Source organism: Schistocerca gregaria, chromosome 3 (assembly GCF_023897955.1).
Source record: "Schistocerca gregaria isolate iqSchGreg1 chromosome 3, iqSchGreg1.2, whole genome shotgun sequence".
Classification (NCBI taxonomy): Eukaryota; Metazoa; Arthropoda; class Insecta; order Orthoptera; family Acrididae; genus Schistocerca; species Schistocerca gregaria.
This window is the reverse complement of record NC_064922.1, coordinates 338,982,059-339,007,814: the sequence shown is the minus strand read 5'-3', so window position 1 is coordinate 339,007,814 and position 25,756 is coordinate 338,982,059. Positions and strand designations below refer to the sequence as shown.

At 43.4% G+C, this 25,756-nt stretch overlaps 1 protein-coding gene and 1 non-coding gene across 2 annotated transcripts in view; one reads left to right on the top strand and one right to left on the bottom strand.

Moving 5' to 3' along the window:
- Nucleotides 1-25,756, bottom strand: part of LOC126354341 (prohormone-1-like) — a 259,993-nt gene that overhangs the window by 110,310 nt on the left and 123,927 nt on the right. Inside the window, exon 2 of the mRNA XM_050003911.1 lies at nucleotides 16,223-16,351. Coding sequence (XP_049859868.1) covers nucleotides 16,223-16,351 — 129 coding nt within the window. The remainder of the gene's footprint in view (nucleotides 1-16,222; nucleotides 16,352-25,756) is intronic.
- Nucleotides 17,242-17,316, top strand: Trnap-cgg (transfer RNA proline (anticodon CGG)). Its single transcript has one exon. It is a non-coding gene; the product is annotated as a tRNA-Pro (tRNA).

Here is a 25,756-nt window from a genome sequence, read left to right as displayed (position 1 = left end):
ATCACACTGACAGCATGCACAATGTCGGCATTAGTACAGTGTATATCCACCTTTCGCAGCAATGCAGGCTGCTATTCTCCCATGGAGACGATCGTAGAGATGCTGGATGTAGTCCTGTGGAACGGCTTGTCATGCCATTTCCACCTGGCTCCTCAGTTGGACCAGCGTTCGTGCTGGACGTGCAGACCCCGTGAGACGACGCTTCATCCAGTCCCAAACATGCTCAGTGGGGGACAGATCCGGAGATCTTGCTGGCCAGGGTAGTTGACTTACACCTTCTAGAGCACGTTGGGTGGCACGGGATACATGCGGACGTGCATTGTTCTGTTGGAACAGCAAGTTCCCTTGCCGGTCTAGGAATGGTAGAACGATGGGTTCGATGACGGTTTGGATGTACCATGCACTATTCAGTGGCCCCTCGACGATCACCAGAGGTGTACGGCCAGTGTAGGAGATCGCTCCCCACACCATGATGCCGGGTGTTGGCCCTGTGTGCCTCGGTCGTATGCAGTCCTGATTTTGGCACTCATCTGCACGGCGCCAAACACGCATACGACCATCATTGGCACCAAGGCAGAAGCGACTCTCATCGCTGAAGACGACACGTCTCCATTCGTCCCTCCATTCACGCCTGTCGCGACACCACTGGAGGCGGGCTGCACGATGTTGGGGCGTGAGCGGAAGACGGCCTAACGGTGTGCGGGACCGTAGCCCAGCTTCATGGAGACGGTTGCGTATGGTCCTCGCCGATACCCCAGGAACAACAGTGTCCCTAATTTGCTGGGAAGTGGCGGTGCGGTCCCCTACGGCACTGCGTAGAATCCTACGGTCTTGGCGTGCATCCGTGCGTCGCTGCGTTCCGGTCCCAGGTCGACGGGCACGTGCACCTTCCGCCGACCACTGGCGACAACATCGATGTACTGTGGAGACCTCACGCCCCACGTGTTGAGCAATTCGGCGGTACGTCCACCCGGCCTCCCGCATGCCCACTATACGCCCTCGCTCAAAGTCCGTCAACTGCACATACGGTTCACGTCCACGCTGTCGCGGCATGCTACCAGTGTTAAGGACTGCGATTGAGCTCCGTATGCCACGGCTAACTGGCTGACACTGACGGCGGCGGTGCACAAATGCTGCGCAGCTAGCGCCATTCGACGGCCAACACCGCGGTTCCTGTTGTGTCCGCTGTGCCGTGCGTGTGATAATTGCTTGTACAGCCCTCTCGCAGTATCCGGGGCAAGTATGGTGGGTCTGACACACCGGTGTCAATGTGTTCTTTTTTCCATTTCCAGGAGTGTATATCGCTCGACATCATGAAGTGAATGTTATAAATGCGATATTCATTGACGTCGTTTGTCGTAGTGAATTAACTGTGATACGTATTTGTAATTTTGCATTACAATAATTTACGGCATGGTGGACCAATTTTGCGAATTGTAGTTTTTGTTCGGTTTCTTATTGTTCGATGTCTTCTGTGCAGTCAGATATGTCGCCGTACATCTACTGCTGCGAACTTACGGTTTAACACACTAAAATATGGTGGTTTTGAGTACGTGTTTGATGTGCAAAGTATCCAGCTTTGATAACTGGGGTATGCATTTCGGTTAAACCAGCTTTGTTAACAGGGTACGCGTTTCGGTTATTAGATACGAGAGACTTGTTCCGTGCAGGCACATTCGTTCCCGAAGAGCTGGTGTTGCCAAGTTAGTGTTTCCCCCTAAATATAACGGTTTTGAGTGCCTGTATGATGTGTAAATTTTGCATCTACTGGCTAGTGGGAGTTTAGGATGTTAAAAATGTATGGGTAGTTTTATAGTAAAATCGTTTTTAAAATCACCTGATCCATGAAACATACAGAAACAGCACTACTTAATTTTTAAGAAGTTGCGGCTCTTAAATTTATATCAACTAAACAATTATAGTACACGTTAATCTGTCTCGTTCCTGTATTTTAGTGCGCCCGACTATTACGCACTATAGTATTAATAAATCTCCATTTTTATTCATAGCATACATTACGTGGCAATTTAGGTGCGTGGAGGGGTTGTCTACGGTTGCGTAAGATACCGGTAGAGGTCGGACTGGAACAACCGCTTTGCGCCCTAGCCGTTACCGAACTTTGCTTTGTGTTGAGAATCGCTCAATGTTTCCATTTCTTATTTTGAAGTGAGTGCAGGGATTAATCTTCATCAGCCGCGGTGTTCGAATACGTCTAACACAACACAGAAGGGATCAGCGACCCATACGACTACCAAGTCAGTCCAGCTTTTGCAGAAGCGGTTAACACGGGCGTTGGCTGCCAGCCATGTGGTGCGTGTAAGTCCTCTTTGATTTATGTTCCCGCCGTCTGGTAGGGCCCAGGATACGTTGTGCAAGTAATAACTGCAGCGCCAATGTTAAGATCGTTTGTTTTACGTTTGTGAATGTTGTTTTAGTGCTAAGTATGGGTAAAGTAAAGGCAGAGGATACACCACAATTTCATGCTGAATGGCTGCGAGATAGTAAATTTACAGAGTGGTTAGGAAGAGTTGAAGGTGATGACACAAGAACGTATTGTAAATTTTGTCATTGTACTTTTTTGTCGCATTATGCTGATGTACTAAGCCACTGTGACACAACAAAACAAGACAGCCGGAGAGTAAGACAAGCAAAAACACCTTTTAAAACCGTGAAAGGTTCTTCAGAAATGAATGAAGCTGAAGCTTCCCTTGCATTATTTGTTTCCAGCCATTGTGCGATCATGCCACGTGATCACTTAAGTGATTTGTACAACAGTAAATTCACTAGCAGTGATGTCGCTAGAAAACTTCGAATACATAGACAGTTATAAGACATGAACTAAGGCCCTATTTTCTGAAAAATATCGGAAAGATATCGGTGATAGCATGCATAGCATTTTAATTGATGAATAAACATGTATTAGTGTGATCAAATTTTTAGGAACAACAATAACATACTACAGTACTGCAGCCAACGCGATCATTTCAACGTTTTTGAAAGTAGCCAAACTTGAGCATTATAATGCACAGTGTATTGTAAGAGCAATTACAGTCAGGCTTAAGGAATTCAGATTAGATCTAAACAAGCTGCAGCGTATAGCCGTAAACAATGCGAATGTAATCGTAGGTGTTAACAATAGCGCCCATCAAATCTTGAAAAAAAAAGACATATCACATTTGATCCTTATAAAATGTGTATGCTATTCACCTAATGTTGATACTTCTGCTGCAAGTGAAACGCTGCCACGAAATCTTGACTTCTTAGTTAAGGAATCTTATAATTGGTTTTCGCATTCTCCAACTCGTCAACAGTTGTATCGTGATATTTATCAGACAATCAATGAAGGAGCAGAACCCCTCAAAATTCCATATACGTGTGATACGCGATGGTTTTGCGTAGAGCCTGCTGTAACAAGAGTAGCAGGCCAGTGGTTAGAGCTTAGGACGCATTTTGAAATACCTCTACTCAAAAACGAGTGCTACACCTCAGAAATGCTTCATGGAATGTTTCCTGAGCATACAAATTGATTCTTTCAGATTTGCACACGGTCAATAAACATTTTAAATCCAACACAGAGGATCCATGCAAGTTGTTAAATGACCTCGTTCTGTCAGCAGAATCATTAATGAAAAAAACTGTTATCCCCACATACACCGTGAAACGAAAATTAAATAAAGACTTAGAGAAGCACTTGGATCTCAAAACACATCTAGAATGTGTATTCTAGAAAAAAGATTGATGAATTGAAAAAACTTAATTACACGCAGAGTAAGAACACGTCCTAAATCAGAGATGCATCCCTTTTGTCTGCCAGTTAATAATTCAGTTGCTGCAAAAACTTCCAGACAGCACTGAAATTATGAGAAAAGTTTCACTTCTTTAAGTGTCCAATGCTCTTCAGGTAGTTAAAGAGCCATTGATTCCTATCCTTGAAACGTGTAATATTTATCCTGCTGCAATAACAAAAATTGGTGTCCAGTAACAAAATTTAGCTCTTTTCAAATGGTCCGAAACCACAGACACTGTTAATTTCTGGTGTAAAGTTGTTAAATATAAAGATGTAAGTGGCAGAAACCCATTTCACGGATTGGCAAAGTTTCATTGTCACGACTAGTTTTTACCGCGGTCGAATGCAGAAGAGGAAAGACTTTTTAGCGAGATGAATGTTATTAGAAATAAATCGAACAATAGGATGAAATCCGAAATGATGAATTCGCTGTTGTGGATTCGATTAGGAATGAAAAGGAAGGAACAATGTTGCCACAATTATGAATTGCCAACAGTAGTGCTGCAGCAGACAGGAACTGTTACGGTATATGAAACATCTGAATGTACTTGATCCACTATTATCTCTGCCGCTGGTGCTGGAACTTCCGTCGGGGAAGACGTTGATGATCCCGAGCTTTTTATTTTGTCTTACGTAACTTGACTGTGACACTTATCATAATGCTGTTCTAGCTTTACATATAAGGGATAAAATGAATTGGCTCATTTTTGGTGCCGGCCGCGGTAGTCTTGCGGTTCTAGGCGCTGCAGTCCGGAACCGCGGGACTGCTACGGTCGCAGGTTCGAATCCTGCCTCGGGCATGGATGTGTGTGATGTCCTTAGGTTAGTTAGGTTTAAGTAGTTCTAAGCTCTAGGGGACTGATCACCTAAGATGTTAAGTACCATAGTGCTCAGAGTCATTTGAACCATCATTTTTGGCCACTCAACATTGTCAGTGGTTAAAAAGAAACAACAATCTAGCGGATTTGTTGAACGCACAAAAAACACAGCGAATTCCGGTGGTTTTGAATAAGCCTTTTAGTAGGAAGTACCATTTCACTGTTGGCAACACTATGGATAGCCCAACCACTGCAACCTATGTCCCGTCTCAATCTGCTCACTGTGCTCATAATTTCTTTTCGTCAAGCTGTGCCGCAAATTTCTTGTTTCCACAATTCTATTCAGTGCCTTCTCATTAGTTACGCCATCTATCCATTTAATCTGCGGCATTCTTCTGTACCCTCACATTCATCTTGTCTAAAAATTTCTTCATGAAATGTGCAGCAAAATTCGGATTATCCTCGTAAAGCAGGACAAAATGGTACAATGAAGACAGTCAGCTAAGCAGAAGGGGAGAACTACATCTATCCTCTATGTGGCGGAGGTACCTCTGCTATTATTATCATATACAAGTGTACCATAATTCAACAGTCGACTAATTAATTTTCAAGTTACACGGTGCATTGTGGTAATTGTTGCGAAGATAATATGTTCTATGTTAAGGGCACTGTAGAGTGTGGATACGAGCCATATTACTCAAATAACTGAAGCTCTGGTGGACTGATGGACAGATAATCCTACTCAGATCACTCCAAGAATAACACAGTGTAGGCTTCCGTTCGGCCCTCTTGTAGTAGGACTTTGTCTTTTCTTAGAGTTCACCGTAGCAGCACCCTCATCACATGCAGTCGTCACAGTTACGTGATATCATGTTACCCAATTGCTAATTTATCTTTCAACATCTCCTGTTGTCGGCCATCAACTTGGACCTCAGAGAAACTTTCAAAATCTCCAGCAGAGCCTAACACCACTTTGTCCCAATTTTGGGGTTACTTAGGCACCCTTTTACGGAAGCGTTAAATATTTTACTTAAATTGTTTTACATGCAAATCGCAGTTTCTCATCTTATTACCCGATACTGGCGAAACGTAAAATTGCACATGCATTATTTTAACTGATGTGAACCCTCCAGGAAGAAGTCAATGAGATGTAACAGCTGTTGAAATATTTACCATCAACATCCACTTCAGTCCTGCAACACAATATTACTTCGTGGAACTCACGTCCTTCCAGACCAGTGTTCGACAAACTGCAGCCCGCAGGATTCTTGCGGCCACAATCAAATATTCGGGAGGCCTGTCGTTTTCAGTCGTATTTTATAATAAAATGTATCTAACGCGGACATCTGAATCCAAATACGTGAACTAACGTTAAGAGCTTCTTAAGAGTGTAATTTTCCTCCTCAGTAACAAACAAAAATATTTGCGGAGGAGTTAATGTTTTAAGATGAATGAATTGGTGAACTGGTAAATTCGACCGTGAGCCAAATTGGCCGCTTACACACTGAAACGCCAAAGAAACTGACATAGACATGCGTTCAAATACAGAGATATTTAAACAGGCGGAATACAGCACTGTGGTCGGCAAGGCAAGAGTCTGGCGCAGCAGTTACATCGGTTACTGCTGCTACAATGGCAGTTTATCAAGATTAACTGATTAACTGAGTTTGAACGGGATGTTATAGTCGTCACACGAGCGATGGGACACAGAATCTCCGAGGTGGCGATGAAGTGGGAATTTTACCGTACGACCATTTCATGAATGTACCCTGAATATCAGAAATCCGGTAAAATATAAAATCACCGACACCACTGCTGCGGAAAAAGACCCTGCAAGACCGGGACCAACGATGAATGAAGAGAATCGGTCAACGTGACGGAAGTGCAACCCTTCCGTAAGTTGCTGCAGATTTCAATGCTTGGCCATGAACATGTGTCAGAGCGCTAACCAGCTAAGCATCATCGACATGGGCTTTCGGAGCCGAAGGCGCGCTCGTGTACCCTTGATAACAGCACGACACAAAGCCTTACGCCCCCGTATGGGGCCATCAACAACAACATTGTACTGTTGATGACTGGAAACATTTTGCCAGGTCGGACGTGTCTCGTTTCAAATTGTATCGAGCGGATGAACATGTACGGGTATTGACACAACCTCATGAATACATGGACCAAGCATGTCAGCAGGGGACTGTGCAAGCTGGTGGAGCATGTGTAATGGTGTGGGGCGCGTGCAGTCGGAGTGATATAGGACCGCTGATACGTCTAGATACGACTCTGACAGGTGACACGTACGTAAGCATCCTGTCTGGTCATCTGCATCCAGTCATGTCCATTGTTCAATCCGACCGGCTTGAGCAATTCTAGCAGATCAATGCGAGACCCCAAACGGCCCCAATTGCTACAGAGTGGCTCTAGGAACGCTCTTCTGAGTTTAAACAATTCTGCTGCCAACAAACTCCCCAGACATTAATATTATTGTGCTTTGCTGGTATTTACGGCCCTGCAGGATTCATGGTGTTAATTCCCTCCAGCACTATTTTAGACATTAGCGAGTTCATGCCACGTAGTGTTGCGGCACTTCTGCCTGCTCGCGGGAGCCCTACACGATATAAAGCAGGTGTATTTGTTTCTTTGGCTTTTCGGTGTATAAGAGGCAGAGAGGTAAATAGCGCGTCCACTGTGAAATTAGATGGTGTGAGAGGCGGAATGTTTTACTGTTTGTCTACCAGTACTGACAACTCTCGAGCATGCGCGATTAGACACTATGCTGTCAATTTTGACACAGGAGTATCATGGGTTCAGGAAAGCGCAATAGAGGGACGGTCATTTTCAAATACGGTACATATTTGTAGCAGGGAACATAAAATTCATGAATGATGTAATACAACACAGTGAGTAGAAGAAAACTGGCTTTTAAACCATTTATCAATTTTAGTCATTCTATCTCATATTCAATACTGCATTTAAATGTAAGTAGAAATACTGTTAACTGTAGCTAGTTTCTTGGCCGCAAATAACACACTAACGTATGTAGGTTACAGTTAATATACACACATTAGAAAAAAAGTTTTGCGTGACCTTGGTTCCGAGAGTTCTGGAACCGCCGGTCAGGGTGGCTGAGCGGTTCTAGGCGCTACAGTCTGGAAGCACGCGACCGCTACGGTTGCAGGTTCGAATCCTGCCTCGGGCATGCATGTGTGTGATGTCCTTAGGTTAGTTAGGTTTAAGTAGTTCTAAGTTCCAGGGGACTGATGACCTCAGAAGTTAAGTCCCATTGTGCTCAGAGCCATTTGAAGCAGTTCCGGAACCTGTACAGAAAATTGGAATAGAGATCAACGTAAACATCATTTCCACCCTTTTTAGTGTTCATGAAAATCACACATTCCGTGTTGTACCACCTACCACCATACAGCAAGACTTTTGGAGATGGTGGTCCACACCGGTATCTCTAATACCCAGCTGCACGTCCTCTTGCATTGATGCATGCCTGTATTCGTCGTGGCATACTATCCACAAGTTCATCAAGTATGTTGGTCCAGATTGTCCCACTCCCCAACGGCGATTCGGCGCAGGTCCCCCACAGTGGTTGATGGGTTACGTCGTCCATGAACAGCCCATTTCAAACTATCCCAGGCATGTTCGATAGGGTTCATGTCGGGAGAACATGCTGGCCACTCTAGTCGAGCGATGTTATACTGAAGGAAGTCATTCACGATGGGGGTGCTAATTGTCGTCCATGAAGACGAATGCCTCACCAATATGCTGCCAATATGGCTGCACTAACGATCGGAGGACGGTATCCACGTATCGTACAGCCATTACGGCGCCTTCCATGACCACCAGTGGCGTACGTCGGCCCCACATAATGCCATCCCAAAACAGCAGGGGGCTTCCATCTTGCTACACTCGCTGTACAGTGTGTCCAAGGCGTTCAGCCCGACCGCGTTGCCTCCAAAAACGGCTCCGACGATTGTGTGGTTGAAGGCATATGCGACACTCATCGGTGAAGAGAACCTGATGCCAATCCTGAGCGGTTCATCCAGCATGTTGTTGGACCCATCTGTACCGCGCTGCATGGTGTCGTGATTGCAAAGATGAACCTCGCCATGGACGTCGGGAGTGAAGTTTCGCATCATGCAGTCTATTACGCACAGTTTGAGTCGTAACACGACGTCCTGTGGCTGTACGAAAAGCATTATTGCTGTTTCTGTCAGGGTTTCTCCGAGTCATAATCCGTAGGTAGCGGTGATCCACTGCAGCATTAGCCCTTGAGCGGCCAGAGCGAGGCATGTCATCGACAGTTCCTGTCTCCCATTATCTTCTCCATGTCCGACGAACATCTCTTTGATTCACTCCGAGACGCCTGGACACTTCCCTTGTTGAGAGGCCTTCCTGGCACAAAGTAATAATGCGGACGAAATCGAACCGCGGTATTGACCGTCTAGGCATGGTTGAACTACAGACAACACGAGCCGTGTACTTTCTTCCTGGTGGAATGACTGGAACTGATCGGCTGTCGGACCCCCTCCGTCTAATAAGCGCTGCTCATGCATGGTTGTTTACATCTTTGGGCGGGTTTAGTTCAAAAAATGGCTCTGAGCACTATGGGACTTAACATCTATGGTCATCAGTCCCCTAGAACTAAGAACTACTTAAAGCTAACTAACCTAAGGACTTCACACAACACCCAGTCATCACGAGGCAGAGAAAATCCCTGACCCCGCCGGGAATCGATCCCGGTAACCCGGGCGTGGGAAGCGAGAACGCTACCGCATGACCACGAGCTGCGGACGGCGGGTTCAGTGACATCTTGTACAGTCAAATGGACTGTGTCTGTAATACCATATCCACAGTCTATCTTCAGGAGTTCTGGGAACCGGAGTGATGCAAAACTTTTTTTTGATGTGTGTAATACATGGGCAATCAAAAAGCTTACGTCCTAAGGATGTACAGTTCAGACTAGTATGGCACTAAGGCGAAATCGCTATGAGCACTGAGGAAATCATCCTACCGACGCGCCAGGTAAACCTCGTGTCCTGCTGCGTGAAGAAGTCTGTAACTGCCTGCTGCACATCCTCGTTGAACGGGGCTCGTCGACCCTTCTAGACTTCTGTAAAGGTATCGAAGGCGTGATAATTGCATTGGGAGAGATGCTCGAGTGCCTTCCACTTGAGTTGGCGTAACTTCTGCTCTACGACATTTGCGATGGGAGGACGTGTGTTATCATGAAGTAGTAACCCAACTTATAGCACCATTCCTCAACGGTGGATTTTCGACAGACATGCTGCCTCACACACTTTATTCATTCTCCGATGGATGTGCCTGTTCTTCGATAACCAAGAAAAGAATAACGTCCTTCTATAACCAAGAAAAGAATAACAGCATGTTCGTTACGTTTGAATGCATTTGGTAATAACGTCGCCATAATTTAAGTTCAAGCATTAACTGCTAGCACGTCGGAAAATCACGAATGTGTCCTTTGCCTACATGTCGATGGTTGTACATCCGCATCAGAGTGCATACAGGCTGCAATTCCCTCAAGTGGAAACATTTTTATCGCCCCTTATAACGTCAGGACATATGCGGCCCACAGTCTCTTGAGGAAATAAGTATGAAGACCGCTGTTCTAGATCGTTATTTGCACGTTAGGAATTCATACTGCCTGGTTTACTGCACGCTAACGACGTAACTTACACGGAAAAAAATTAAAACTTTTTGCGACAAGTGGGCCAAAATTGCCCGCAAAGGATCAAAGTAATCGCAGCATACGGTTCTCAAAACGTCCTTCTGCGTACGTGAATTAACCCACTTTTTTAATGACGGCGGTTTTTTCCAGCAGCAAAATAATCCCGCCGAGAGGAGGACGCGCAGGGTGGGAGCGCAGCAGCTGGCGCAGAGCTGATTGGTCGACGGCGCACGCACTCCAGTGCCTGCAGCCGGCGCCACGCGGATGCCCCCTAAACGCCGCTTCCGTCTGCGTAGGCTCAGGCGGCGGTTTATCGCGCAACAGTTGGCGGCACTGGCAGTCAGGCGAGCGCCGGTGCTTCGGCCGTGTCTTCTGCGAGGGATTTCGGAGGTAATTTGGCATGCAGCTTTTGGCAGCTGCTGCAGACGGCGGGCTCTGTCGTTGCTTTAAATCTACTGTCAGCGAAGTTCTGGGCGCTAATGAGTTCATAGCGCTGAAGACGAGATAACTTACTATTGTAATAATCCTTCAATTTTTTTCTTCTTACTGTACATGGAGTACCACATACCTTGACGACCCCAGATAACTTTTTGTCCAGAAGCGAAATAAATAATGTACCAAGCAAATGTTGTTTAGCTACCAGGGGGACATTAACAAGGATGATTATCTTTCTTGTTCATACAGGGTGTTTCAAAAATGACCGGTATATTTGAAACGGCAATACAAACTAAACGAGCAGCGATAGAAATACACCGTTTGTTGCAATATGCTTGGGACAACAGTACATTTTCAGGCAGACAAACTTTCGAAATTACAGTAGTTACAATTGTCAACAACAGATGGCGCTGCGGTCTGGGAAACTTTATAGTACGATATTTTCCACATATCCACCATGCGTAGCAATAATATGGCGTAGTCTCTGAATGAAATTACCCGAAACCTTTGACAACGTGTCTGGCGGAATGGCTTCACATGCAGATGAGATGTACTGCTTCAGCTGTTCAATTGTTTCTGGATTCTGGCGGTACACCTGGTCTTTCAAGTGTCCCCACAGAAAGAAGTCACAGGGGTTCATGTCTGGCGAATAGGGAGGCCAATCCACGCCGTTTCGGATAGCCCAAAGCAATCACACGATCATCGAAATATTCATTCAGGAAATTAAAGACGTCGGCCGTGCGATGTGGCCAGGCACCATCTTGCATAAACCACGAGGTGTTCGCAGTGTCGTCTAAGGCAATTTGTACCGCCTCAAATTCACGAATAATGTCCAGATAGCATGATGCAGTAATCGTTTCGGATCTGAAAAATGGGCCGATGATTCCTTTGGAAGAAATGGCGGCCCAGACCAGTACTGTTTGAGGATGCAGGGACGATGGGACTGCAACATGGGGCTTTTCAGTTCCCCATATGCTCCAGTTCTGTTTATTGACGAAGCCGTCCAGGTAAAAATAAGCTTCGTCAGTAAACCAAATGCTGCCCACATGCATATCGCCGTCATCAATCCTGTGCACTATATCGTTAGCGAATGTCTTTCGTGCAGCAATGGTAGCGGCGCTGAGGGGTTGCCGTTGCCGCGTTTGAATTTTGTATGGATAGAGGTGTAAACTCTGGCGCATGAGACGATACGTGGACGTTGGCGTCATTTGGACGGCAGCTGCAACACGGCGAACGGAAACCCGAGGCCGCTGTTGGATCACCTGCTGCACTAGCTGCGCGTTGCCCTCTGTGGTTGCCGTACGCGGTCGCCCTACCTTTCCAGCACGTTCATCCGTCACGTTCCCAGTCCGCTGAAATTTTTCAAACAGATCCTTTATTATATCGCTTTTCGGTCCTTTGGTTACATTAAACCTCCGTTGAAAACTTCGTCTTGTTGCAACAACACTGTGTTCTAGGCGGTGGAATTCCAACACCAGAAAAATCCTCTGTTCTAAGGAATAAACCTTGTTGTCCACAGCACACTTGCACGTTGTGAACAGCACACGCTTACAGCAGAAAGACGACGTACAGAATGGCGCACCCACAGACTGCGTTGTCTTCTATATATTTCACATCACTTGCAGCGCCATCTGTTGTTGAAAATTGTTACTACTGTAATTTCGAAAGTTTGTTCGCCTGAAAATGTACTATTGTCCCAAACATATTGCAACAAACGGTGTATTTCTATCGCTGCTCGTTTAGTTTTTATTGCCGTTTCAAATATACCGGTCATTTTTGAAACACCCTGTATTTTCGCAACGGACAAAGTTATAAAAAGGCACTGATGCCTGTTAATTTCTCCCTTGTAGCTAGACAGCCTTTTCTTAGTACCTTCTTTAATGTGCTTCCGTATAAAAAGTTAGTTGTGGTGGTCAACATAAATGGGAAATCCTGCACACGGGACACGTACGGGATAGCTTACGAATGGTTGACACAATTTAACACTGAATAAGAATCTTGACTGTGAGACAAGGTTATCCAGTCGCCAAGTTATACTACGCACGATCAATTTTATTTTTAGTCAGTTTTACTATTTATTCTGTTGATTAAACAACCAATGGTTGTTTTATATTTGTATTTCAGCGATGTTACATCCTGAATGTATTTCAGCTATTTGAAAAACCGCACACAGCGGAAACTTAGCAATAGTTAAGAATATAAAATAAAGGGATACTGTAAATAAAACTAACAACAGTTAGTGCGGCATATTACTGTCATTGCCCGCCCCCGGAAGCTGAGTGGTCAGTCCTAAGGCCCAGGTTCAATTCTTGGCTGGGTCGGAGATTTTCTCCGCTGAGGGACTTGGTTTTGTATTGTCATCATCATCATTTCATCCCCATCGACGCGCAAGTAGCCGAAGTGGCGTCAAATCGAAAGATTTGCACCCGGATAACGGTGTGCCCGACGGGAGGCCCTAGTCTCACGACTGTCATTCGGAAAGTTTTTTCGGCTTTGGAGTCCTTTGCAATTAAAAAAAATAATTAAAAGACAGCCAGGGTTGCAAATAAAACATGTTTATTCAGTAGGTGCTCGGTTTCAGATTAATACCCAATTTCGAACCAACCAAGGCTTCCAAAGTTAAAAATACGTCGCAAATATCAATAAATGATACCGGTACATGTAGATTCGAGACCCAAGTGATTCACTAACGATCTTCAGTGACGTTCAAATGGAACCGGACATATATTTTTCGGGATAATTCATCTTTGGAAGCTTTGGTTGATTTGAAAATGGATATTATCCTGGAACCGTTCACCTACTGAATAAACATCAATTTCATTCCCAACTCTGGCAGCATGTTTGCTTCATAACATGGATTTCTGTTAATTATTGCCAGCCCATTTGGCATATCATATTCGTGACACCTCTCCCATATTTTGTGATAATACAAAACGAGCTGCCCTTTTTTCGACTTTTTCGATGTCCTCCGTTAACCCTAACTAACACGAATCCCACACTGCACAGCAATACTTCAGAAGAGGGCGGACAAGCGTAGTGTAAGCAGTCTCATTTGTAGCCCTGCTACATTCTGCAAGTTTTCTGCCAAAAAATCGTAGTCGTTAGTTTGCTTTCCCCACAACATTATCTATGTAATCGTCCAAGTTAAGTTATTCGTAATTGTAATCCCTAAGTACAGGGTGCTTCAGAATCCCTAAGTACAGGGTGTTTCAGAAAGGAGTTAACAACCTTAAAAATTCATACAAATTAACTGAAAGAAGATATAGAGCTGGGTTTAGTATTATTTAGTAGGGAAATACATCACTTTTTTTACCTTAAACTAAGAGTGTTATATGTGCCTCCCAATGGTTATCCTGCACACATCCCATCGGAAGCTAATTTCTTCCCAAATTCGTTGTATCATTGCAAGTGTAACTTTCTCAGCGAATGCGTAAATTCTTGCTCGAAGTTCAGCTAGAGAAGCCGGCACAGGAGGTACAAACACGATATCCTTGTGAGTCGCCATAAAAAAAATCAAGTGTTGTCGTGTCTGGGGAACGTGGGGCATCACGGCCAATCCACTGACGTGGAAAGCTGTCACTGAGAAAGTCCTGGACGTCATCCAGGTAGTAGCTTGGCCTACCATCTTGCATGAAGTAAACATTTCGTTCTTGGTCGTCCTCATCGATTTGTAGTATCAAAAGTTGTAGTAACATATCCAAGTACGCTATCCCGTTCTCTCACGCAGAAAAAGGAGCCATAACTGTTTGTGCTCAGTGCACAAGGAACGTTAAGTTTAGGGCTATCACGAGCATGTTGCAATGTTTGATGTGGATTTCCACTGCCACAGTTCCTATAGTTATGTGTGTGAACGTTGCCACTTAAGTGGAAAGTCGACTCGTCAGAAAAGATGATTTTGTCCAAGAGATGTTCATCCTCATGTAACCGATTTAACATATCCGCACAGAAGTTCCTACGAGCAATTTAATCAGTGTCTTTTACTGCTTGTACGATGGTCAATCTGTACAGTTCCAAATGCAAACGCTTTCTCAACGCACACCAAACAGTTGTATGTGAGATGCACGGTGGGTCAGTTCCGAACGGCTGTTGTCAAAACGTTGTCTCACTCGCTCAAAGACGTCATTAGATGTTTTTGGACGACCTGACGATTTCCCGTGTTTTACCGAGCACCCTTTTTCTACAAAACGTTTATGCCACACATAAATTATAGGCTTGCTAGGAGATTCTTTAGCGTACTGGGTACGGAAATTACGCTGAACCGCTGTCGCCGGCTTCGATTTTTCAAAACGAACACACAGTTAGTACAGTCGGGTCCAGTGAAGGCAGCCATCTTTAACGCAAATGCCGCTAGCGTTCCTTACGGTGCGATTCGGCACTAGCGAACTACGCCAGACAAACCTTGATGTACTGGGTGATCAAAAAGTCAGTATAAATTTGAAAGCTTAATAAACGACGGAATAATGTAGATAGAGATGTAAAAATTGGCACACATGGTTGGAATGACATGGGGTTTTATTAGAACCAAAAAAAGAAGCAAAGCATTACTAGACTCGTGAAAGATAGCTTGCGCGCGTTGTTTGGTGATAATCGAGTGCTCAGCCGCCACTTTCGTCATGCTTGGCCTCCCAGGTCTCCAGACACCAGTCCGTGCGATTATTGGCTTTGGGGTTACCTGAAGTCGCAAGTGTATCGTGATCGACCGACATCTCTAGTGATGCTGAAAGACAACATCCTACACCAATGCCTCACCATAACTCCGGACATGCTTTACAGTGCTGTTCACAACATTATCCCTCGACTACAGCTATAGTTGAGGAATGATGGTGGACATATTGAGCATTTCCTGTAAAGAACATCACCTTTGCTCTGTCTTACTTTGTTATGCTAATTATTTGCTGTTCTGATCAGATGAAGCGCAATCTGTCGGACATTTTGTGAACGTTTGTATTTTTTGGTTCTAATAAAACCCCATGTCATTCCAAGCATGTGTGTCAATTTGTACCTCTCTATCTATATTATTCCGTGATTTATTCAGTTTTCAAGTTTATACTGACTTTTTGGTCACCCGGTATTTCACTACAAATTGACACAACACTCACCTCTGTAGGTACTATGAATTAATTTATATGCATTTTCCAAGTTGTAACGACACTTTTGAAACTCCCTGTATTTAGTTGAGCTGATAGTCTTAAGTGAAGATATTTGTTAAACAAAGCACTTGCGTCGTAGGGAGTGACTGGTAAAAAGAGAGAGAGAGAGAGAGAGAGAGAGAGAGAGAGAGAGAGAGAGAGAGAGAGAAAGAGAGAAATAAAGAAAAGGTTGTAAGTACTGTATTCACAAACAGTTTTAATCCACCAATAAATTCAGGAAATCTTGAAATTTTATATCTAGAACGAAAAATGAGCTTGTAGATACGGTATTTTAAAATGTGCACCAGTGTGCAGATAGGAATTTTACATTGTAGGAAGCTAGTGCGTTGAACGGTTTACTCACGTCCAGCTCGTTGAGCAGGCGGGCCTTGTCGCTGGGCTGCTGTCCCAGGGGCTCAGCGCGCGCCCAGCAGGTGGCGGCCAGAGCCACCACCAGCAACAGCACAGCCTTCACTGCCGTAGACATCGCCATCTGCAACACGACACACCCGCCCCACACTTAGCACTGCCGTAGAACACGCAACTTGCCTCAGCTAGCCACTGCAGCACACTCGCCTAAAGCGTGCGTCACAAGGAGTAAGATTCGCCGCAAGTTTGCTAGGTGGCGAACCCCGACTGTTGGCTAGTAGAGAGCCTGTATACAGAGAGAGTGGCCGTAGGTGAAGTTGCCCGTGATCGGTTGATTAGCTATGGCGCCATTTTTCTGCCAAACGTCTCTCGCGCTTCCTATGTTCGCCGTGCTTTTGAGTTGAATCGAAGTTCAGAGGACTTTTGGAAACGATTTAAGGTATTTGAATTATTGAGAGACTTGTTATGCGTTGTGCATGCATGTTCGATTTAGGTGTATATCGTTTTTAGTACGTAATTAGCGGTTGCGATCTTAAATACCAGTTGAAATAATGAAGCGTTTTGTGATGAGGTCGGTAGGCTTACATGTTTGAATTAAACACGTTAGTAATTGTACAGTATTGTTTTTGACATCTGTAATTCGTTTCGCAGACGTTAGTAAACGATTAAGGTTGTGCTGCACTTAGTTGTTCCAATAGAGGCGAAGGTGGATTTCGCATGTTAGCATTTCCACGCAATGAAAGTCGTAAGGAGTTGTTAACTTTTTACACGCAAAAAGTTTGAAGACGTGACAAGAAGTACTAATATGTCTCACACTTTTTGCATGTCGCAAGTAAACAACTGCTTTCGACTTTCATTCATATGACGTAATACAGGTACGTTAAATCTTTAGCGTTATACACTTCCGATACAAAACAAATGCTATAAACTATTTTTTTTTTTTGAAACTTCCTGGCAGATTAAAACTGTGTGCCCGACCGAGACTCGAACTCTGTGAGTACCGGACGTGAGTCGTGCTTCGGTAGCTCAGTTGGTAGAGCACTTGCCCGCGGAAGGCAAAGGTCCCGAGTTCGAGTCTCGGTCGGGCACACAGTTTTAATCTGCCAGGAAGTTTCATATCAGCGCACACTCCGCTGCAGAGAGAAAATCTCATTCTGGAAACATCCCCCAGGCTGTGGCTAAGCCATGTCTCCGCAGTATCCTTTCTTTCAGGAGTGCTAGTTCTGCAAGATTCGCAGAAGAGCTTCTGTAAAGTTTGGAAGGTAGGAGACGGATACTGGCAGAAGTAAAGCTGTGAGTCCCGGACGTGAGTCGTGCTTCGGTAGCTCAGTTGGTAGAGCACTTGCCCGCGGAAGGCAAAGGTCCCGAGTTCGAGTCTCGATCGGGCACACAGTTTTAATCTGCCAGGAAGTTTCATATCAGCGCACACTCCGCTGCAGAGTGAAAATCTCTTCTGGATATATTTTTTTTGTTTACGTTACTTCCATTGCAATATATCTAGAAAACGAACTTTAAAGGAGATAAATACAAGTAACGAATAATTTTTACAGCCACTGTATCAAAATTTCCTGTGCTGTACGTAGTAGGCTTCTATGAGTATATTATAGATGTAAAGAAAGGCATTTAACGAATGGTTTCTCCATATTTTCTTGTGCTTTTGATTCGGTGAGTGTGTACTCCACTACTGGCCATTCAAAAGTCCTGCCCGCAGTTTGGCAGAAAATGACCGCCGTATCGTCCGGTTGGCCACGCTCTCCCAATACAGGCTGTCTATTGGTTAGCTGGGAGTGTGGGCAACCGATGCATTTTCATATTCTCTCGTTCGCTGCGCGCAAATTATTACTCCTACAAAAGAAATCAGCATGACATTTTCTACGTCAACATCTACATCTACATCTATACTCCGCAAGCCACCTGACGGTGTGTGGCGGAGAGTACTTTGAGTACCTCTATCGGTTCTCCCTTCTATTGCAGTCTCGTATTGTTCATGGAAAGACAGATTGTTGGTATGCCTCTGTGTGGGCTCTAATCCCTCTGATTTTATCCTCATAGTCTCTTCGCGAGATATACGCAGGAGGGAGCAACATACTGCTTGACTCCTCGGTGAAGGTATGTTCTCGAAACATCATCAAAAGCCCGTACCGAGCTACTGAGCGTCTCTCTTGCAGAGTCTTACACTATCTATCATCTGCGTAACGCTTTCGCGATTGCTAAATGATCCTATAACGAAGCGCGCTGCTTTCCGTTGGATCTTCTCTATCTCTTCTATCAACCCTATCTGGTAGGGATTCCATATCGGTGAGCAGTATTCAAGCAGTGGGCGAACAAGTGTACTGAAACCTAGTTCCCTTGTTTTCGGATTGCATTTCCTTAGGATTCTTCCAATGAATCACAGTCTGGTATCTGCTTTACCGACGATTAATTTTATATGGTCATTCCATTTTAAATCGCTTCTAATGCCTATTCCCAGATAATTTATGGAATTAACTGCTTCCAGTTGCTGACCTGCTATATTGTAGCTAAATGATGAAGGATCTTTCTTACTACGTATTCGCAGCACATTACAATTGTCTACATTGAGATTCAACTGCCATTCCCTGCAGCAAGCGTCAATTCGTTGCAGACCCTCCTGCATTTCAGTACAATTTTCCATTGTTACAACCTCTCGATATACTACAGCATCATCCCCAAAAAGCCTCAGTGAACTTCCGATGTTATCCACAAGGTCATTTATATATATTTTCGTAGGAAATTTAAAGTAGTTAAACGTTTTACCGGAATACGTTTTCATTGAAGGCCATGGTTTTCCAAGTTGTTCAAGAAAAACGTACATAAGTGACATTCCACACACTGATCCCTCACCAGTCATGATTTCTGATATGTTGTTCATGGCACTTCCTCCTACAATGTACAAAAATTTCTAACTACACGAACTCCTCCCGATATTCGACCGTTTCTTGGTCTCTGCTGACTGGCCCATTTCGCCATCAACATTTCTTTAATACTGTTAATTTGGACGCGCTCATGACGGCAATGAAAGAAAAACGACTTTTGTAAATGTTACTCTAAAACAAATTACATTGATAACTCGATCCAAACTTAACCATTACCAACACAATAGTTCTGTAGTCTCAAGACCTGACGAATACAACAATTTAATTGTCCATTTTAAGCTGCTAAGATACACAAAATTGTTAGGTAAAATTTACACAAACGTAAGTTTTACAATTTGCAAGTGCTCGACTAAGCCGTTGGCGTCATAAGGCCAGTCACTGAAGACCAAAAAAGGTCGAAAGAGGGAAAGAATTCGTATAAGCGTGAATTATTTTACAGGGATAGGAGGGAGCACCATGAACAATTAGAAATCTTGACTGGTGGGGGCCGAGCGAGGAAGTGGGGGTGCGTTTTTAAGATCACTTTCGTACTTTTTTCTTGAATAATCCTAAAACTGAGGAATCTAGTGAAAACGTATCCAACTGCAAAATTTAAATCTTCTACGAAAAGAGCTTGTTATTTTTGTTTTTGTTTTTAGAACTAACAGTTCACTCCTAGCGAGCGAAGGAATATGAAAATCTCGGGCGTGGTTTTTGATGTGGAGATATCTACGGTAATTGAAAGGCGCTTTGAGGCTGTGTTTCAGCTAAACACTTGGGGGAACGCCCCAGGCTGTGACTTCAGACTCCGTCAGGACTGACTAGCCAGCGGAGGTAGCACTCGGAGAACCATACAAGCGAAATAGCACAGGAGCCATGAGGAGCTCCCTCCGGTCGATGGAGCCTACTTGTCAGCCGTCGCCCGAGACAAAAAGTAAGCTTACGAAGAATCTTGCTCTGTATGAGAGAACTTAAATGTCCACAACAAACAACTGGCGTCAACTCGCTTCAGCACTGTGACTTCACAATTTTTTAAATTTATTTTAAACCAACAAATAAATAAACACTATAAAACTGTGTATATGCTAGTGTAACAGCTGGGGATTTTATCTATATACAGGGTATTACAAAAAGGTACGGCCAAACTTTCAGGAAACATTCCTCACACACAAAGAAAGAAAATATGTTATATGGACATGTATCCGGAAACGCTTACTTTCCATGTTAGAGCTCATTTTATTACTTCTCTTCAAATCACATTAATTATGGAATGGAAACACACAGCAACAGAACGTACCAGCGTGACTTCAAAGACTCTGTTACAGGAAGTGTTCAAAATGTCCTCCGTTAGCGAGGATACGTGCATCGACCCTCCGTCGCACGGAATCCCTGATGCGCTGATGCAGCCCTGGAGAATGGCGTATTGTATCACAGCCGTCCACAATACGAGCACGAAGAGTCTCTACATTTGAAACCGGTGTTGCGTAGACAAGAGCTTTCAAATGCCCCCATTAATGAAAGTCAAGAGGGTTGAAGTCAGGAGAGCGTGGAGGTCATGGAATTGGTCCGCCTCTGCCAATCCGTCCGTCACCGTATTTGTTGTTGACAAGCGTACGAACACTTCGACTGAAATGTGCAGGAGCTCCATCGTGCATGAACCACATGTTGCGTCGTACTTGTAAAGGCACATGTTCTAGCAGCACAGGTAGAGTATCTCATATGGAATCATGATAACGTTCTCCATTGAGCGTAGGTGGAAGAACATGGGGCCCAATCTAAAATGAGCTCTAACATGGAAATTAAGCGTTTCCGGACACATGTCCACGTAACATCTTTTCTTTATTTGTGTGTGTGTGTGTGTGTGTGAGAGAGAGGAATGTTTCCTGAAAATTTGGCCGTGTGGATGCACACTTCTGCTTCCTAGCGGGAACGATGTAAAACTCGAGAGTTTGCTCTTTCGAACAGTACCTTGTTCACGCGCATATCTCAAATAACATAACAGTTATGATTCTTTTTAAAAAATCAGATGATTCTTTTTGATAAACCCTGCATTTTGCCATCTTTAAGATAGCACTGTTATCAGCTCCACATTGCAATCTTCAAAAAAGAGAAAAAGCTGCCGTCTATCGGTTGAAGAAAAACCGATATGAAAAAGCACACTGAATTCTCGGAGAACCGGCAGTAATAGAGAATTTAATATTTGCAGCCTGGCAGTACAAGAAGGAGAACGTTTAAAATTTTCCTGGTATGACTGAAAGGCTTCAGATGGCACATTCGGAGCCAAGTAGGGATCAATTTACAACGACCAGCTTTGTGTGTGGCGAAATCGGCACACCGGATCATATCCTATGGGAATGTTCCCTAGTTGAAGATAATGCACGGACTGCTAAGCAGGCTTTAAGGAGGAAAACTATTTATTACATAATTGGGGTAAAAGAGGACTTTGATACCTGACTATCTTGTAGCTTGTTTCAGACGAAAACAAGACTCAACTAACTCAACTAAAGGTAACAGACACCACAGCAGAAACGAGTAAGGCCTCTATCCGATGGCAGAGAATGTGAACAAAGCCTCATAGCTCTACGATCACATGATTCTGTAACGTAATGTGGAAGATCTGACACGGTACGTAGAGAGAAATAGGTATATTGCGACAGCACTAAACTGTATGTGTATGCAAATGTGTGTGTGTGTGTGTGTGTGTGTGTGTGTGTGTGTGTGTAGTGAATATTTGTAATGCTAGTAGAAATATTAGTAACGGTAACACAATTTTCAGTAGAAGAAGCAAGCATTTATTGAAAAATAAAATAAAATAAAATCTAGAAAAAAGCAGGCCCTACCACGCGGCCTACCGACCTCGTCCGCTTAGTGGAGCCTGCTGTTTCTCTTGAGCTGAGTATTTTACTTGACATGGCCAAACTTTGGCAGGCAATAGTTTAGTGTCAATAGCTTCTGAAGAAGGCCAAATTATTTTGGCTGGAACCTAGGTAAAGATTGGTTTCTATTTGCAACCGAGGCTGACTTGTTATATGTTTGATTATTACAATCTGTTGATTGACTAACAATGCGAGAACCCTTAGCAACCAATTCATTCTGTAAAAGCCGTATATCAATAGCGCCTCCCATTTCTGCATTATCTGCAGTGCAAGTTTTAAGTGATCCATCCTGCATAGTGTGGTAACAGCAGTAGGTCCAATGTAAGTGTAATTTAATCAATATAATCTGAAATTGCCTATGGCTGTCTTTCCATCACAGTAAAGGTATACCCGACCAAGGGAGGTCAGGGATGCTGCAGGAAAACGATAGATAGCCGTCTAAATGTTAGAGTGAAAGTAGTAGAAAGAAATAAAGACGACGAAAAATAGAATTATAGACCATAAACGTAATTCATGTTCAGAGCAGAAAAAAAAGAGTAAGTAAATTTCGCAAACTTGTAATTCTGTATGTAAAGGTTCATTATTGTAAATAAGAAAATGGACTATGATAAATAAATAAAGTACATTGCGGCAGGCACTTAGGACCCTGCCACCTGGTCCCTCTTCAGTTTCTACTGTTGTTATATACAGCAGCTATTCATGTAATTCTAGAGGAGACGTTTCAATTGAGATCCAGTGATTAGGCTGGCCAATGTATATGAGGAGCTATTATCTTTTATCCCATTCTGAGTCTTTTGTTCAAATGCTCAAGGATTTCGATACTGCGTACTGTCTTGATGAAATCATGTACTCTCGCGTACAGTAAGAAATAGAGTTTCCAACAACTGTGGTGGTACATCTCGAACGAACATCGGGCCAAGTGAACAATTTAAATGGGGCGAAAGCACATAAAATCCCATTAGCTTATATTGAGCGGGTTCTACGCAAAAATTGATAGAGAATCCTTGCTAATTATCTGAAACGAACGTCGCGTACGTATACTGACGTTAGTGGTAAATGTTACACCATGAAACACAAGTACTATAGTTATCAAATTTCATCTACAAGTTCATCACATAACTGGCATTAAACTTTCATTATATTCGGAACTGATGACCGTCATAAGCGACTCATAACACAATATATTTTGCTCCGCTTTTAGCAATAGGATTCCAGAAGCATGTATGCATCACTGTTCGCTTAGCAAGCGAAACATTTGAAGAGACAGTTTGGTAAGTTATTCCTAGTGTTCCCGTCTATAAAAACTACAGCTGAAAAACGGTGCACGAGCATCTGACATCAAGTGTGCACGTGCGGCGTTGAGATACTTACAGTCTCACAAAGTGGACTGTTACACTGCGGAAAGTGGACAGCAGAATCAAGTACGTCAATTTTTTTAAATGAGCATTGCAATGTGGACTAATATAATGCTAGAATCTCTTTCTACATCGTGGTCAAACGTCATGCTGGATAAAATAGTTCGTGAGCTAATTTACTGTATTTGGTAGTTTTCGTATTTGAACTTGCGAACCATAAAGACAAGATTTTTCCAAAAACAAGCTTATTGAGGAATTACCAAAAACAGATATTTTACAATAAACGTACGAAAATAAGACGTTGGTTTTTGAAACCGCTACCATACCATTTTAGAACAAGAGTATGGACTCTACAGTATTAACTTCTACGTAAGTCAATGATTGTGAGCCATTGATTATACAATCGTGTAGTTCAAAGTTTGTCGGTGAGGTGCTGAAAGGTCATATTAAACGAAACACCACCGTTTTCATTTTTTGCAGATGCACATATATAGCGATATTTTTGAAAATAATCGCTCTTCCATTTTTGGCTAATGTGCACATTCGGGAAAGTAAATGTCTGAACGTCAGCAATGTTTGTCTCGCACGAGCTTTTCGTCGCTAATGAGTTTGATAGCGCCAGTCGTTAAAAGCTCTGCTTTATTTAGACAGTCTTAATGTGAACCCGTTTTACCCGTGAAATGTTCGGCATAATAAAAGCGCAATTTTCAGACACGTGGACCCGCAGAAAATAGGGCAGACAGCTGTAGGTGCTGTCACACCTACGAACCTAGTTGATAACGTTATATGCGAACAAAATGTTTACGTGAATGAAAAGTCAATTGAAGACTGGAATAAACGTACATAAATTTTCTGTGCCTAACAAACCACAGTATTTCTCGGATATGAAATGTTGAAAATTAAACACAAGTCACTTTCTTACATACAGTTGTCAAAACATGGTAAAGAAAGACGTAGTAATCCATCAGTGAATGTGTTCTGTATATGATTTGGTGGATTCCATTGCTCACAGTACTGTCGTTCTACGGTAATTCAGTCGGAACGGACAAATGCTACGTCTTCTGTAGCACATTTTCAAAAGTCTCTCTGTCTCTTCCTCACTGCTGTATGTTTCCTGATCTTTTCTAGGTTTCACTGGTAAATATTTTAATGAATAGTTGGTTTTCATAGCGGACCTATGAGTTTAGAACATCATCCAACTTTTGCTCTAGGGAGTACTGACGCTGTACAACAGTAATGGTACACAAGCGCTATGACATGAGAGAAATAACTTGGTAATCACTATATGACACAGGGCAATTTAGTGTGTATTAGCTGTGTTTTTGAAGAAATACCGATTGGAGAGAAATATCATTTCTGAACAGGTATGAAAGCGCAAAGGGGAACTGACCAAATTGCTGAGGTTAGACGACAGTACCCTTCTGGCCGGGTGCAAGGAATGCTTAGACTTGTTGAAAGGAATGCATACGGGTGCTTAGCACAGAAAATGGCTTAAGAATGAACAAAGGAAATGCGAAAGTGATGGCATAAAAGAGGAGATGGAAGAACTCCTTAAATTACTCAGTTCTTTCCACAAATCTAATAAGTTTACAGTACAGGATGAGGAGAACAGAAGGTTAAATTTCCTGGAGCTTCGAACTATCAACCACCAAGGCTTTCGGGTACGTTTAACGTTATCGTCTTTTGGTTTCTTGCACTGCTATCGGTTTTTGGCTTTTTGTATTGATATCGGCATTTTAAGTTGCACGATGATGTTTTCAATACCTGTTAAAGTTGATTCGTGCTAATTGTGTTTTTTGGTCTTTGAAACCTTCCATGATATCATTTTCGTTTTGTTGTTTCCCTTTGTATATTTTTAGAAATTTTGTTGTTGTTATTTTAGTTTGTTACCGCCTAAAATATCTAATTTTCAGCAGTTACCCGTTTAGCTACAATATTTATTGGTTTGAATTTGTACGATTCTGTAATGGATGTTTATATTTCGATGACATGGAATGGGTAATTTCATTAGTGTAATATTATTGATCGCCATTTTGAAATCACTTTTCTGTTTCATTTTGGCACCTTTTACGCCGTCGTTGGTCAAAGTCGACGGATGGTATCGAAGCCTCTGTTTTATTTAAAAATTTGCCCAATACAGTTGTGGGAGAAGTTTTGACAGAATATCGAAAGTGGCATGTAAACTATGTAGCTCACTGTTGCGTGCGTTTCCTACCGCCAGCAATGTCAGCGAGAAGGAGTGGCAGTAAACTTCTCCGCCCAGTGTTGCGTAATTGCTCTCCGCACTTAAGCCGTCATCTCACTCTCTTCCACCAAGAGGGTAAGAGGGTACACGAATTACTTTCCGACCGCTTAGTTCTTTAATGGCGGCAAGAAAGGAGTCCTTATACGGCAGCAGTGCGGTGGCTGTTGTCCTCCCTCTCTG